Genomic DNA, 17831 nt, shown 5'->3' with positions numbered 1-17831 from the left:
CAGAGATTAGTACAGAGGTGTATAGAGTGGTACAGTGATAGTAACCCCTGGAATACTGAGGATGGATGCAGTAGCACAGACTATATTATATATAAGTAGCCAATCTGGCCAATGTATGTTACAAACCTATTACAATACACGTAGAAAATGACACACAATCCTTCATTAACAACTGATATTACTTATACCATGACAGGATATTGCATCATCAGGATATCCAATAATGACCATTTGTATGTGTCTCACCTTTTTACACTCTCTATAAGCCAGATGGTTGGCTCCAGGAGTTAGAAGTTGCTTAGCAACAGCTTCTCTCTGTGTTCTATCTTTGGCATTCAGCATAGTTTTAAAGCCATCTTCATTCATAACAAAACAAGCCCTGGAAGGAAAATATACTATGAACGAAATACAATGTAGTATCAAAGCTATATATTTCTGTTTGGTATATTTTCTTGTATTCTGAGTGAAAACATTTGAGTAGCTGATGTACTCATAGACCTTACAATAACTATTGGTAAGTAGATTTTCACATTTATAGTACCACTTCTCAGCCAACAGATTTTCCGTGAATTAAACTACTTTACGATTGACCAGGCATCTGGTACGTAATTAAGAAGGAAGAAATGGATAGAGTCAACACTATAAGTATCCTAGGTTCTTCGTGGATTCTGCACTCCTCCACTGGATACCAGAGGGTATGCAGGGTGATTAGGAAATGGTGAAAATCAAAAGGTGATGACAACCACATCAGCTTCAGAGTGATGAGTTTTGTACTTTATTTTCCATTGACAGATTTCACACGTGTAAAGGACTTCTTCAGGACTCATCATTCTGAAGCTGTTGTGATTGTCATCACCTTTTGATACGTAATTATTTTCATCTTTATTATATTCTCAATACATAATATTTCTTTTAAAAACTTTTACCAAGATTAGGCTGATGTATAACTTTGATAAACCTGCGAACTTGTGAATCACGATGTAATAATGCAAAAACATTGTACTCTGTAATTAGTTTACTGAAAATGCATAATTATTGAGATATACTGCATAGCCAGTTATCTTGCGGGCAAAAGTTTTCGTAATTAGATGTAAAAACGAGAAAATCATATGTTAGTGATTGTAAATTTTCGCAATATGGATTTTAAAGGTAGATATCATTCAACCATTTTTCATTATTTCGCAGATCAAATTTTCGCTATCATAGCAATGTGCTCCAAAATTACGAAAATAACCGACTATACCACAGTATTCTGACATATAACTTATAATGCAGATCGTATTTACCCTGGATGGACGTCAGGCCCATTGATGACCATCTGACGCAGCTCCTGGATATTCCACGGTGTAACAGGCTGAGCGTAGGTCAACTTCTTGGCGAATACCTGAGGTACACCAATCTCGTTCGTGTTGATACATGGATCAGGGGAGATAACTGATCTGGCTGCATAATTCACTCGCTTCCCCATCATGTTCTTTCTGAAAAGTCCTTCCTTTTTCTCCAGCAACTGGAAATAACATTAACACAATAAAACTTTGTAATTCATGCATAGCAAAGGATATATTATTTTCAAATCATTCCCAATTTAAATTGTTTATGAAAAGAAATACTTAGCAAAGTTGGCAAATACTATCCGTATACTTACCAATTATGTGACAAGGTTTCATCAAGAAAGTTTTCCAAAACTTTTTTAGGAAGTTAAATATGAATTTACTGTAAACCAAATCTCTTTACTCAGAGATAAATTTTTAAGATTGAGGAACAACTTAAGTTTAGGAACAAAGCTCATTGACTAAGGGGACATTTTTATAGTTGTCATTACTGTGAACCACTAGTCTATAATCTGAGGTACCCTCATTGACTAAGGGGACTTTTTTATAGTTGTCCTTACTGTGAACCACTAGTCTATAATCTGAGGTATGCTCATTGACTAAGGGGACATTTTTATAGTTGTCCTTACTGTGAACCACTAGTCTATAATCTGAGGTATGCTCATTGACTAAGGGGACTTTTTTATAGTTGTCCTTACTGTGAACCACTAGTCTATAATCTGAGGTACCCTCATTGACTAAGGGGACATTTTTATAGTTGTCCTTACTGTGAACCACTAGTCTATAATCTGAGGTACCCTCATTGACTAAGGGGACTTTTTTATAGTTGTCCTTACTGTGAACCACTAGTCTATAATCTGAGGTACCTCATTGACTAAGGGACTTTTTATAGTTGTCCTTACTGTGAACCACTAGTCTATAATCTGAGGTAGCTCATTGACTAAGGGGACTTTTTTATAGTTGTCCTTACTGTGAACCACTAGTCTATAATCTGAGGTACGCTCATTGACTAAGGGGACTTTTTTATAGTTGTCCTTACTGTGAACCACTAGTCTATAATCTGAGGTACCCTCATTGACTAAGGGGACATTTTATAGTTGTCCTTACTGTGAACCACTAGTCTATAATCTGAGGTATGCTCATTGACTAAGGGGACTTTTTTATAGTTGTCCTTACTGTGAACCACTAGTCTATAATCTGAGGTACCTCATTGACTAAGGGGACTTTTTTATAGTTGTCCTTACTGTGAACCACTAGTCTATAATCTGAGGTATGCTCATTGACTAAGGGGACTATTTTTTATAGTTGTCCTTACTGTGAACCACTAGTCTATAATCTGAGGTACCTCATTGACTAAGGGGACTTTTTTTATAGTTGTCCTTACTGTGAACCACTAGTCTATAATCTGAGGTACCTCATTGACTAAGGGGACTTTTTTATAGTTGTCCTTACTGTGAACCACTAGTCTATAATCTGAGGTACTCATTGACTAAGGGGACTTTTTTTATAGTTGTCCTTACTGTGAACCACTAGTCTATAATCTGAGGTATGCTCATTGACTAAGGGGACTTTTTTTATAGTTGTCCTTACTGTGAACCACTAGTCTATAATCTGAGGTACCTCATTGACTAAGGGGACTTTTTTATAGTTGTCCTTACTGTGAACCACTAGTCTATAAATCTGAGGTACCTCATTGACTAAGGGGACATTTTTATAGTTGTCCTTACTGTGAACCACTAGTCTATAATCTGAGGTACCTCATTGACTAAGGGGACTTTTTTATAGTTGTCCTTACTGTGAACCACTAGTCTATAATCTGAGGTATGCTCATTGACTAAGGGGACTTTTTTTAGTTGTCCTTACTGTGAACCACTAGTCTATAATCTGAGGTACCCTCATTGACTAAGGGGACTTTTTTATAGTTGTCCTTACTGTGAACCACTAGTCTATAATCTGAGGTACCCTCATTGACTAAGGGGACTTTTTTATAGTTGTCCTTACTGTGAACCACTAGTCTATAATCTGAGGTACCCTCATTGACTAAGGGGACTTTTTTATAGTTGTCCTTACTGTGAACCACTAGTCTATAATCTGAGGTATGCTCATTGACTAAGGGGACATTTTTTATAGTTGTCCTTACTGTGAACCACTAGTCTATAATCTGAGGTATGCTCATTGACTAAGGGGACATTTTTATAGTTGTCCTTACTGTGAACCACTAGTCTATAATCTGAGGTATGCTCATTGACTAAGGGGACTTTTTTATAGTTGTCCTTACTGTGAACCACTAGTCTATAATCTGAGGTATGCTCATTGACTAAGGGGACTTTTTTATAGTTGTCCTTACTGTGAACCACTAGTCTATAATCTGAGGTACCCTCATTGACTAAGGGGACTTTTTTATAGTTGTCCTTACTGTGAACCACTAGTCTATAATCTGAGGTATGCTCATTGACTAAGGGGACTTTTTTATAGTTGTCCTTACTGTGAACCACTAGTCTATAATCTGAGGTATGCTCATTGACTAAGGGGACTTTTTTTATAGTTGTCCTTACTGTGAACCACTAGTCTATAATCTGAGGTATGCTCATTGACTAAGGGGACTTTTTTATAGTTGTCCTTACTGTGAACCACTAGTCTATAATCTGAGGTATGCTCATTGACTAAGGGGACTTTTTTATAGTTGTCCTTACTGTGAACCACTAGTCTATAATCTGAGGTACCCTCATTGACTAAGGGGACATTTTATAGTTGTCCTTACCAATTTTTGAGACTATAGTTGTCCTTACTGTGAACCACTAGTCTATAATCTGAGGTATGCTCATTGACTAAGGGGACTTTTTTATAGTTGTCCTTACTGTGAACCACTAGTCTATAATCTGAGGTATGCTCATTGACTAAGGGGACTTTTTTATAGTTGTCCTTACTGTGAACCACTAGTCTATAATCTGAGGTATGCTCATTGACTAAGGGGACATTTTTTATAGTTGTCCTTACTGTGAACCACTAGTCTATAATCTGAGGTACCCTCATTGACTAAGGGGACTTTTTTATAGTTGTCCTTACTGTGAACCACTAGTCTATAATCTGAGGTACCCTCCATTGACTAAGGGGACTTTTTTATAGTTGTCCTTACTGTGAACCACTAGTCTATAATCTGAGGTATGCTCATTGACTAAGGGGACTTTTTTATAGTTGTCCTTACTGTGAACCACTAGTCTATAATCTGAGGTATGCTCATTGACTAAGGGGACTTTTTTTATAGTTGTCCTTACTGTGAACCACTAGTCTATAATCTGAGGTATGCTCATTGACTAAGGGGACTTTTTTATAGTTGTCCTTACTGTGAACCACTAGTCTATAATCTGAGGTATGCTCATTGACTAAGGGGACATTTTTATAGTTGTCCTTACTGTGAACCACTAGTCTATAATCTGAGGTACCCTCATTGACTAAGGGGACTTTTTTATAGTTGTCCTTACTGTGAACCACTAGTCTATAATCTGAGGTACGCTCATTGACTAAGGGGACTTTTTTATAGTTGTCCTTACTGTGAACCACTAGTCTATAATCTGAGGTACACTCATTGACTAAGGGGACTTTTTTATAGTTGTCCTTACTGTGAACCACTAGTCTATAATCTGAGGTACCCTCATTGACTAAGGGGACTTTTTTATAGTTTTGTCCTTACTGTGAACCACTAGTCTATAATCTGAGGTACGCTCATTGACTAAGGGGACTTTTTTTATAGTTGTCCTTACTGTGAACCACTAGTCTATAATCTGAGGTATGCTCATTGACTAAGGGGACTTTTTTATAGTTGTCCTTACTGTGAACCACTAGTCTATAATCTGAGGTATGCTCATTGACTAAGGGGACTTTTTTATAGTTGTCCTTACTGTGAACCACTAGTCTATAATCTGAGGTACCCTCATTGACTAAGGGGACTTTTTTATAGTTGTCCTTACTGTGAACCACTAGTCTATAATCTGAGGTATGCTCATTGACTAAGGGGACTTTTTTATAGTTGTCCTTACTGTGAACCACTAGTCTATAATCTGAGGTACCCTCATTGACTAAGGGGACTTTTTTTATAGTTGTCCTTACTGTGAACCACTAGTCTATAATCTGAGGTACTCATTGACTAAGGGGACGTTTTTTTATAGTTGTCCTTACTGTGAACCACTAGTCTATAATCTGAGGTACCCTCATTGACTAAGGGGACTTTTTTTATAGTTGTCCTTACTGTGAACCACTAGTCTATAATCTGAGGTACCCTCATTGACTAAGGGGACATTTTTATAGTTGTCCTTACTGTGAACCACTAGTCTATAATCTGAGGTATGCTCATTGACTAAGGGGACTTTTTTTTATAGTTGTCCTTACTGTGAACCACTAGTCTATAATCTGAGGTACCCTCATTGACTAAGGGGACTTTTTTATAGTTGTCCTTACTGTGAACCACTAGTCTATAATCTGAGGTACCCTCATTGACTAAGGGGACTTTTTTATAGTTGTCCTTACTGTGAACCACTAGTCTATAATCTGAGGTACCCTCATTGACTAAGGGGACTTTTTTATAGTTGTCCTTACTGTGAACCACTAGTCTATAATCTGAGGTATGCTCATTGACTAAGGGGACTTTTTTATAGTTGTCCTTACTGTGAACCACTAGTCTATAATCTGAGGTATGCTCATTGACTAAGGGGACATTTTTATAGTTGTCCTTACTGTGAACCACTAGTCTATAATCTGAGGTATGCTCATTGACTAAGGGGACATTTTATAGTTGTCCATAATGTGAACCACTAGTCTATAATCTGAGGTACCCTCATTGACTAAGGGGACTTTTTTATAGTTGTCCTTACTGTGAACCACTAGTCTATAATCTGAGGTACCCTCATTGACTAAGGGGACTTTTTTTTATAGTTGTCCTTACTGTGAACCACTAGTCTATAATCTGAGGTACACTCATTGACTAAGGGGACTTTTTTATAGTTGTCCTTACTGTGAACCACTAGTCTATAATCTGAGGTACACTCATTGACTAAGGGGACTTTTTTTATAGTTGTCCTTACTGTGAACCACTAGTCTATAATCTGAGGTACCCTCATTGACTAAGGGGACTTTTTTATAGTTGTCCTTACTGTGAACCACTAGTCTATAATCTGAGGTATGCTCATTGACTAAGGGGACTTTTTTATAGTTGTCCTTACTGTGAACCACTAGTCTATAATCTGAGGTATGCTCATTGACTAAGGGGACTTTTTTTATAGTTGTCCTTACTGTGAACCACTAGTCTATAATCTGAGGTATGCTCATTGACTAAGGGGACTTTTTTTATAGTTGTCCTTACTGTGAACCACTAGTCTATAATCTGAGGTATGCTCATTGACTAAGGGGACTTTTTTATAGTTGTCCTTACTGTGAACCACTAGTCTATAATCTGAGGTATGCTCATTGACTAAGGGGACATTTTATAGTTGTCCTTACTGTGAACCACTAGTCTATAATCTGAGGTATGCTCATTGACTAAGGGGACTTTTTTATAGTTGTCCTTACTGTGAACCACTAGTCTATAATCTGAGGTATGCTCATTGACTAAGGGGACTTTTTTATAGTTGTCCTTACTGTGAACCACTAGTCTATAATCTGAGGTACCCTCATTGACTAAGGGGACTTTTTTATAGTTGTCCTTACTGTGAACCACTAGTCTATAATCTGAGGTACACTCATTGACTAAGGGGACTTTTTTATAGTTGTCCTTACTGTGAACCACTAGTCTATAATCTGAGGTACCTCATTGACTAAGGGGACTTTTTTATAGTTGTCCTTACTGTGAACCACTAGTCTATAATCTGAGGTACGCTCATTGACTAAGGGGACTTTTTTATAGTTGTCCTTACTGTGAACCACTAGTCTATAATCTGAGGTATGCTCATTGACTAAGGGGACTTTTTTATAGTTGTCCTTACTGTGAACCACTAGTCTATAATCTGAGGTATGCTCATTGACTAAGGGGACTTTTTTTTTATAGTTGTCCTTACTGTGAACCACTAGTCTATAATCTGAGGTACCCTCATTGACTAAGGGGACTTTTTTATAGTTGTCCTTACTGTGAACCACTAGTCTATAATCTGAGGTACCCTCATTGACTAAGGGGACTTTTTTATAGTTGTCCTTACTGTGAACCACTAGTCTATAATCTGAGGTACCCTCATTGACTAAGGGGACTTTTTTTATAGTTGTCCTTACTGTGAACCACTAGTCTATAATCTGAGGTACACTCATTGACTAAGGGGACTTTTTTTTATAGTTGTCCTTACTGTGAACCACTAGTCTATAATCTGAGGTACACTCATTGACTAAGGGGACTTTTTTTTATAGTTGTCCTTACTGTGAACCACTAGTCTATAATCTGAGGTACACTCATTGACTAAGGGGACTTTTTTATAGTTGTCCTTACTGTGAACCACTAGTCTATAATCTGAGGTACCTCATTGACTAAGGGGACTTTTTTATAGTTGTCCTTACTGTGAACCACTAGTCTATAATCTGAGGTACCTCATTGACTAAGGGGACTTTTTTATAGTTGTCCTTACTGTGAACCACTAGTCTATAATCTGAGGTACCTCATTGACTAAGGGGACTTTTTTATAGTTGTCCTTACTGTGAACCACTAGTCTATAATCTGAGGTACCCTCATTGACTAAGGGGACTTTTTTTATAGTTGTCCTTACTGTGAACCACTAGTCTATAATCTGAGGTACCCTCATTGACTAAGGGGACTTTTTTATAGTTGTCCTTACTGTGAACCACTAGTCTATAATCTGAGGTATGCTCATTGACTAAGGGGACTTTTTTATAGTTGTCCTTACTGTGAACCACTAGTCTATAATCTGAGGTACCCTCATTGACTAAGGGGACTTTTTTATAGTTGTCCTTACTGTGAACCACTAGTCTATAATCTGAGGTATGCTCATTGACTAAGGGGACTTTTTTATAGTTGTCCTTACTGTGAACCACTAGTCTATAATCTGAGGTATGCTCATTGACTAAGGGGACTTTTTTATAGTTGTCCTTACTGTGAACCACTAGTCTATAATCTGAGGTACCCTCATTGACTAAGGGGACTTTTTTATAGTTGTCCTTACTGTGAACCACTAGTCTATAATCTGAGGTATGCTCATTGACTAAGGGGACATTTTTATAGTTGTCCTTACTGTGAACCACTAGTCTATAATCTGAGGTACCCTCATTGACTAAGGGGACTTTTTTATAGTTGTCCTTACTGTGAACCACTAGTCTATAATCTGAGGTATGCTCATTGACTAAGGGGATTTTTTAGTTGTCCTTACTGTGAACCACTAGTCTATAATCTGAGGTACCTCATTGACTAAGGGGACTTTTTTATAGTTGTCCTTACTGTGAACCACTAGTCTATAATCTGAGGTACCTCATTGACTAAGGGGACTTTTTTTATAGTTGTCCTTACTGTGAACCACTAGTCTATAATCTGAGGTACCTCATTGACTAAGGGGACTTTTTTATAGTTGTCCTTACTGTGAACCACTAGTCTATAATCTGAGGTACCCTCATTGACTAAGGGGACTTTTTTATAGTTGTCCTTACTGTGAACCACTAGTCTATAATCTGAGGTATGCTCATTGACTAAGGGGACTTTTTTTATAGTTGTCCTTAATGTGAACCACTAGTCTATAATCTGAGGTACCCTCATTGACTAAGGGGACTTTTTTATAGTTGTCCTTACTGTGAACCACTAGTCTATAATCTGAGGTACCCTCATTGACTAAGGGGACTTTTTTTATAGTTGTCCTTACTGTGAACCACTAGTCTATAATCTGAGGTATGCTCATTGACTAAGGGGACTTTTTTATAGTTGTCCTTACTGTGAACCACTAGTCTATAATCTGAGGTATGCTCATTGACTAAGGGGACTTTTTTTATAGTTGTCCTTACTGTGAACCACTAGTCTATAATCTGAGGGTACCTCATTGACTAAGGGGACTTTTTTATAGTTGTCCTTACTGTGAACCACTAGTCTATAATCTGAGGTACCCTCATTGACTAAGGGGATGTTTTTTATAGTTGTCCTTAATGTGAACCACTAGTCTATAATCTGAGGTACGCTCATTGACTAAGGGGACTTTTTTATAGTTGTCCTTACTGTGAACCACTAGTCTATAATCTGAGGTACCTCATTGACTAAGGGGACTTTTTTATAGTTGTCCTTACTGTGAACCACTAGTCTATAATCTGAGGTATGCTCATTGACTAAGGGGACTTTTTTATAGTTGTCCTTACTGTGAACCACTAGTCTATAATCTGAGGTACACTCATTGACTAAGGGGACTTTTTTATAGTTGTCCTTACTGTGAACCACTAGTCTATAATCTGAGGTACCCTCATTGACTAAGGGGACTTTTTTATAGTTGTCCTTACTGTGAACCACTAGTCTATAATCTGAGGTATGCTCATTGACTAAGGGGACTTTTTTATAGTTGTCCTTACTGTGAACCACTAGTCTATAATCTGAGGTATGCTCATTGACTAAGGGGACTTTTTTATAGTTGTCCTTACTGTGAACCACTAGTCTATAATCTGAGGTATGCTCATTGACTAAGGGGACTTTTTTATAGTTGTCCTTACTGTGAACCACTAGTCTATAATCCGAGGTAGATGCCAGTCTTTGTTGATGAGATCTTACATTACTTCACCAGTTAAAGCTTTAAATGTTCATGGCTGTTAAAGGATGTAACCAAACAGTTCTACAATTTTCTCCAAGATTCAACCAACAGTTTATAATTACATGATGGCTGTTCACCGTTACTGTCCTACCTGTTTGACCCCTGGACACTTGTCCTTGGTCAGCTTGTCAAGGTCACAATCTAAGATGGAGTTGGTATGGTTCTGCATCTGTATCCAGCAGTTTTGTAGCTTCTCCATCAGAGAGCTACCACTAATCTGAGATAATACTCCCTGAAATCAAAATCAAAGACTAAATCCAAATGAAATAAAACAAATCAAAACATATCAATAATACCACAATAAAATATCATACATATTTTTTAATACATGTATGATGAAAATTAACACATACATTCTAGAATTTCCTTAAATTAATTTTCGCATTCATATACAGCATCGCTATAGTTACCAAAACTTGACAAAAACTTACTTTTGTTACTTCATCCTCCACAACTTCGTCCTCTTTTTTGCTCTTCCTATCAATCACCTCCAGTAACTGTCTCATATTTGAGGCGTCCTTCAGCAGACTACAAAGGTTGGCTGTCTGTGGATTCTCAAACTTTCTGCCATTCATCATGGAAACCTGTAAGCAATAGAATATCTAGGTTAATAGGTTACCAAGTTATGTTTTAGGGTGACCCTGGGTATATATGTTAGCCGGGTTCACTTGCAGCTATTATTAACTTTTTATTATCTAAAAACTAAGATCCCTCCAAATTCCGAATACCTGACCGATTTTGAGATCGGAATAGTCAAATGTAACTAAAATACACTTCTGAAAACCGGCCTTACCTGAGCGACACCGATAGATTGCATTGAGGTCTGATCAACCGACCGTGAAATACACACGTACCTGTACCATAGTTGTCGCATGCCATGTCCTGGGGCATGTATACAGATATGAAGGCTATAGGTACACAGTAATTATACCCGGAATGGTGGTGTAATTATTTAGTCATGTCTATTGTTTAGATATTTAACGAAGGTCTACCACGTGCACGCGGTTTGTTTAGCAGAGTAAGTAATAAAGAGAAAGTTTCGTATTCAAATCACACGTTTTTTTTTTATTTACATATGCAGTCGTCGGATAACGTAAATTATATGTATGAAGAAGCCGAAGCCATGTATTGTTTTAGAAAATGACTATGTCATATAATGACCGGCATAGGCTGATCATCGTGTATATTAGACCATATAATTTGATTCTTAACGTAACCGGAAGCGATCGTAGTGTAGGTTAGTGCAGACGAGAACATCCCCAAGAACATTCACGCAACTAACCAACTAAACTACGTTTATTTTAGCGATAACAAAGTCAAGGTTGTTGTAATCCATTCCTTTTAAACGTATGATGCTCTCTGTGATAACATTCACATTAAAAATCAATATCGGTCGGTTTCTAGTGTAAAAAACGACTTCCGATCGATTAAATCCGGATCATTATGATCAGTATTCGGTTCACTTCTCCAAACCGAACCCTCTGTAAACCGGCCGAAATTATATGCACCGACCATGATCGGTTTCAGGAGGTTCCACTGTACATGTGTATATGTGGTGAAGAAGCGATGGTAAATATTAAGGATTGAATATAAAAACGAAAACACACAGTAAAAACAAAACTAAAAAGGAGGAACCGAAAGCGCTACAACACCTACAAAAATATTTCAATTTAGAATGATCGATTTACTCCAGTATTTATTCCGAAGTTTGGAATCTAACACTATTGAGTTTAAGTTACTTATTATGTGGCTCGCTGTTTACCATTCTGTAAATTCTACAAACCGCTAACAATGGCGATGGCGAACATCAAAAACAACTAAAGTAACTTTGCCGTACAAATGATTTAATAACGTAGCTTGCAAAAACAAAGCACCAGGTATCGGCTTGATCAGTGATATCAATTATCTTGATGATATCAAGCAAGCAACACAAGCTGTCATATTCCCTCTTGTCCGGCGAAGGGCCGTCGCGAGACAGGTGTGACAGCATGCCGCGGGGCATCGGGGAACACCTGATCTTACAGGTAAATTTTTTATTCGAATCATCAAGTGTCAGTTACCTAAGATTCTATAACAAATGGCCCATGAAAAAAAAGTTTGATACATCGAGAACTTCGATTCATAAAACTTCGATTCATATATGGGTTTGTTAGTAATGTTATATAGTGAATAAATTCGGGACCAAGCAAAAAGTTTGATACAGCGAGAAATTTGATTCATCGGAATTTGAATCATCGAGGTTTGACTGTAAACCCATATCACTCAGCTCTCCTTTGTATCAAAGTACTGTTTGAGCGTACAGTGTAGCTGTGCTCTATTTATAGGCCGGCGGTGTCACCAAAGCCTCACAGGTAAATCGGTACCGATTCTTCTTTCGGCCCTCTTATTGGATTTTATTGGTCAATCATTACATATGACAATGGCTTACAGGCGAGTACTACTTGTATCAACGTTTCAGTATCTCAATTTAATTTATCTAGTCTTAAAAAGTCAAAAACATCAATGGCATGACACTAGTGTAATATAAGCTTGAGCAGGTTAAAATTTCATATAAAATGAACACTCATTTAAGATTTTATATATACTGACCGGTCTAAATCTTGACGGGGGTACAGGTATAACTTGTAAGAAGAAAATATCAGGCGAGTCATCTGCTGTCTTGGACAAAGAGTGGAAAAGGTACTTGAGGATGACTTTGTCTTGTTTCCATAAAAGTCTCAGATGATCCCGTGCCTGGCTTGGTGATATGTACGTCTGCTCTGAACTGTCAAACTTGACAGTTTCCTCCTCCACCTCCTCCAGCATGGTGGTACTTATGTCCATCTGACTATCATCATCATTGCTTTTACTCTTTGACTTGCCTTGTTTTTCATTTCCCTTCTTTACTGAGGTCCTAAAATTCAGGAAAAGTATTAGATTTTTTTTTTGTACAAAATAATTTTTTTTTTTTTTTATAAAGCTGTTCGAAACCGGCAAAATAGTCATATATGTCTTCCTCTGAATATATTCTGTCTTTGCTTATTTTAGAGTTATCTCCCTTATTAGTAGGTATCGATTGTAACGTCATGATATTTTGAGCACAAATTACGTTGTTTCCCCTCGAAAAATATAATGTTGCACCAATTAAAACATGACGTAACGACCTATAGTAACAGTATTAAAGGGTAGATAACTCTGTAATATGCAAATACAGAAAAGTGTTATTCCATCGAAAAATAATTTTGTGCATTAGAAACATATGGCATCTTTCTACTATATTTTTCATGTTTCCAAAATTTCTAATAACTTGTTTTAATTTGTTCCATTTATAATACAAATCAATGATCAAAAACAAAATTTGCGTTTATGTTTTTCAAAGAAATATATCAAGTGTCAGTATCATTACTGTACTATTCCTGTACATATCACTCTTAAACAAAAAAATATTAATTTGCTTATTAACTCTTAACAGTTCTTGAGCCATGTCTTACTTTTCCACGACTTTCCTTTTCCCAGATAGTAGAAATTTAACATTGTTTTCATGTTTTATAAGCCTTTTCTTGTTTTGACAATGAGGACAAGTTACTGAAGTCACCATCAGCTTGTAACGAATGAAATGACTGATTTCTGCATTTTTAAATGCTTCAACATTTTTCACTGTAGAAACTTCGTCAAGTTTTCCAGTGTCTGTAAACATAAAAAGAAAAAAATCTTTCAGTACTGTATATTATACGTTTCAATCATCAGCATTAACAAATCAATTATGAATTTGAATAAAAACAAGAGGCCCATGGGCCTTAACGGTCACCTGAGTTCAGATACAGAATGAAACAAAGACATGCATATAAACACTATATATTTGCCCATCAGGCCCTTGAAGTCAGTCAGTGATTTTATAAATTTGACTTTTTAATCTATGAAGATTATTTGGTTCCATCAAATCTGTGAATTCAGAAGAAAGATTTTTGAAATGATATCCATTTTGACCCCTTTTGGCCCCACCCCTCTGGCCCTTGGGGATCGGCCAGGACCAATAGGGATATGATGTTAAAATGCTATCTCAGGCTAATAATTCTAACCCAGATTGACTAATTTCCTTTGAAAACTAAGCAAATAATGTTCCTAAATGTGTTTTTCCTATATAAACTATAGTAAATTTGACCCCCTCCCCAGGGGAAAATCTAAGATCCCAGGGCCATGAAATTCACAAATTTTTGTAAAGGGCCTTAAGACCTTCCAATTTATCAAGAGTATCTGGTTCCATCAAATCTGTAAATTCGTCTCAGGTGACCTAATAAACCTGAAATTGAGAATTTGAATAAAAAATAAATCTTAAGAAATAGGAACCTCAGAAGCCTTAACTTTTTTCAAAGGAGTTTCTAAGGACTTTTCTTTAGCCATGCAACTTATTGAATTTTCAGGTGGTGTAGTGTCTAAGCTTTGCACTTGCATTTTACCTAGCTGGTTCGGGTTCTTTCCCCGCCATGAATGTCAAAAGGTCAGGGGTCACCCAACCCAATAATGTGCGATTTCTCCATGCACTATGGTTATCTCCCACTCTAAGACGTTCACAAACTTACATCCGGGCCATCAAAAGTGATAAGTTATATATATTGTTTCACAATCAATTAAAATAAATAAAGTTTATATCAATTTACACAAGTTTTCAATTAATTTGAAACTGTTAACTCTGTAGCTATTCTAAATGAAATTACTGTTTATTCCCAAAGGAAATGACTGACAGTTTCATCCAGTACAAAGTACTGAATGTCCAACCCCTGCTTTTGGTCTCTCGCTAAGGCTATATGGATATATCATTAAAGAGAAATGGTGATAATGGTAAATTCACAAATTATTATATATCTTAAGTAAATGGAATCACATAGAACAGTAAAGTCAACAGTTTGTCCTATTTGTTTCACTTTGTTTGGTTCAACCTATTTTCATGTGGTCCTGTATCTGAGGTAAATCTATACATAGGACCAAATATCCTGTGCTAGGCTAACATGATATTCGAGAAATGCGAGTTTGAGGGGTTATACTGTATTTCTATCCGGTCCTACATGAGGTTTAAACACATAGGATCTAATATCCTGTGTTAGGCTAAGATGGTATTCCTGTTGTAAGTTCACTTTACCTGACAGCCAGGCAGCCATCTTATCTTGTATATTTCGGTTAATGACTTCCTCTGCAGCAGCATTAGTTCCGAGCTCCTCGCTCTGGTTGGCTACAAACTCCTCCAGCTCTCCCGCAGCGGCCAACAACCCCTTGTTGATTAAGTCCATCTTCTTCACAAACAATATTGAGGGCAGAGAGGAGACAGCCATACGATGGCAGTTAAAGCAAGAACCACGGAGAATCTGAGATAGAGAACACATTTAATAATTAACGAACAGAGAGGAGACAGCCATACGATGGCAGTTAAAGCAAGAACCACGGAGAATCTGAGATAGAGAACACATTTAATAATTAACGAACAGAGAGGAGACAGCCATACGATGGCAGTTAAAGCATGAGCCACGGAGAATCTGAGATAGAGAACATATTTAATAATTAACGAACAGAGAGGAGACAGCCATACGATGGCAGTTAAAGCAAGAACCACGGAGAATCTGAGATAGAGAACACATTTAATAATTAACGAACAGAGAGGAGACAGTCATATGATGGCAGTTAAAGCAAGAACCACGGAGAATCTGAGATAGAGAAACACATTTAATAATTAACGAACAGAGAGGAGACAGCCATACGATGGCAGTTAAAGCATGAGCCACGGAGAATCTGAGATAGAGAACACATTTAATAATTAACGAACAGAGAGGAGACAGCCATACGATGGCAGTTAAAGCAAGAACCACGGAGAATCTGAGATAGAGAACACATTTAATAATTAACGAACAGAGAGGAGACAGCCATACGATGGCAGTTAAAGCACGAGCCACGGAGAATCTGAGATAGAGAACATATTTAATAATTAACAAGAATTCAAAGAGCTGTTATATGTTGTGACTAGAAAACAGGTCAGACCTTTGACCTGACCTGGAGCGGGCAAACTAGATAATCAGACATTTGATCTTTACTTGGCAGTGGTTTGAAGAGTAGATACACGGTAGGGAAACTATGTCACAGACATATTATGTAGTTGCAATTTAAATCGCCGAAAATAGGTATAGTTACATGAAAATGTCAGGGGAGCAATGTAATTGAGATTGCCATAATTGGCGACACAAGAGTGAAGCATACCATCTTCTAACTTCTAGAGAACTATTTTCTGCCATTTACATAGTAACTGCACCCATGTCTGTGATTTGGTTTCCCCACTGTTGATAAGGTGACCTTTGACTTTACCTGGCAGAGAGTTGAGAAGTAGACAGGGTTGTAGACAGGAAGAGGCAGAAGTATATGACCCATGTGACCTGGGCAATGGACAAAATTCTGTCCACACGTCCCACATAAATCATCTTTGTCTGTTGGTCCTGAAACAACAAACCATGATTGGAAATTATACCAGATCATGCAGTACTTGGTATCTTCAACATTTTCAAACACAATGTACATATTTGAAAATATTTATTTTTTCTTATATACAGCGCATACATTTACTTTATTAAAGCTTCTTAGAAATGGTTTCATATCAAGCCTGCTGTAAATACTGTACCTATAATGGCTCTTCAAAAGTGAGTTTTATCATATAAAGAATGTGCTAAAAAGATGTGGAGGTTTTTCTAACGACAATTACCTCATGTATTAGTATTTCAGATATTTATAGCTACTTTACAGACTGACAAATTAAGAGAGGAAAAGTACTAATAGACAGCTAATGTTGTCTTGTTATACAATGTATAGATAAATTATATGTGTCCTGTAACTTCAGAAGTATAATGTATAGGTGAGTATTTAAAACATAACATTCCTGTTACTTCAGAAGTATAATGAATAGGTGAGTATTTAAAACATAACATTCCTGTTACTTCAGTTTGGCAAGTGTACATGTGTAGGTGAGTATTTAAAACATAACATTCCTGTTACTTCAGTTTGGCAAGTATACATGTGTAGGTGAGTATTTAAAACATAACATTCCTGTTACTTCAGTTTGGCAAGTATACATGTGTAGGTGAGTATTTAAAACATAACATTCCTGTTACTTCAGTTTGGCAAGTATACATGTGTAGGTGAGTATTTAAAACATAACATTCCTGTTACTTCAGTTTGGCAAGTATACATGTGTAGGTGAGTATTTAAAACATAACATTCCTGTTACTTCAGAAGTGGCAAGTATACATGTAGAAGTATAAAACATAACAATGTGTTGCAAGTTACATGTGTAGGTGAGTATTTAAAACATAACATTCCTGTTACTTCAGTTTGGCAAGTATACATGTGTAGGTGAGTATTTAAAACATAACATTCCTGTTACTTCAGTAGGTGAGTATTTAAAACATAACATTCCTGTTACTTCAAGTAATGTGTGAGTATTAAACTAACATCTGTTACTTCAGTTTGGCAAGTACACATGTTACTGTAGGTGAGTATTTAAAACATAACATTCCTGTTACTTCAGAAGTATACTGAAGTATAGGTGAGTATTTAAAACATAACATTCCTGTTACTTCAGTTTGGCAGTATAAGTGTAGTGAGTATTTAAAATACATCCTGTACTTACAATTAAGTGTAGGTGAGTATTTAAAACATAACATTCCTGTTACTTCAGTTTGGCAATGTATATTAAAACAAACATTCCGTGTAGGTTGTG

At 36.8% G+C, this 17831-nt stretch overlaps 1 protein-coding gene across 1 annotated transcript in view; it reads right to left on the bottom strand.

Annotated features, from left to right (window-relative positions):
* The window catches only part of LOC138325833 (DNA-directed RNA polymerase I subunit RPA1-like), a 44063-nt gene that overhangs the window by 22671 nt on the left and 3561 nt on the right, over positions 1-17831 (bottom strand). The window contains exons 3-10 of the mRNA XM_069271770.1: positions 16427-16554; positions 15216-15438; positions 13570-13765; positions 12689-12992; positions 10531-10683; positions 10191-10331; positions 1287-1507; positions 247-379 (exon numbers count right to left, since the gene is read on the bottom strand). Coding sequence (XP_069127871.1) covers positions 247-379; positions 1287-1507; positions 10191-10331; positions 10531-10683; positions 12689-12992; positions 13570-13765; positions 15216-15438; positions 16427-16554 — 1499 coding nt within the window. The remainder of the gene's footprint in view (positions 1-246; positions 380-1286; positions 1508-10190; positions 10332-10530; positions 10684-12688; positions 12993-13569; positions 13766-15215; positions 15439-16426; positions 16555-17831) is intronic.

The sequence above is a fragment of the Argopecten irradians genome, chromosome 6 (assembly GCF_041381155.1).
Source record: "Argopecten irradians isolate NY chromosome 6, Ai_NY, whole genome shotgun sequence".
Lineage (NCBI taxonomy): Eukaryota > Metazoa > Mollusca > Bivalvia > Pectinida > Pectinidae > Argopecten > Argopecten irradians.
Note: the sequence above shows the minus strand (reverse complement) of the source record. Positions and strands in the feature narration are given on the sequence as shown.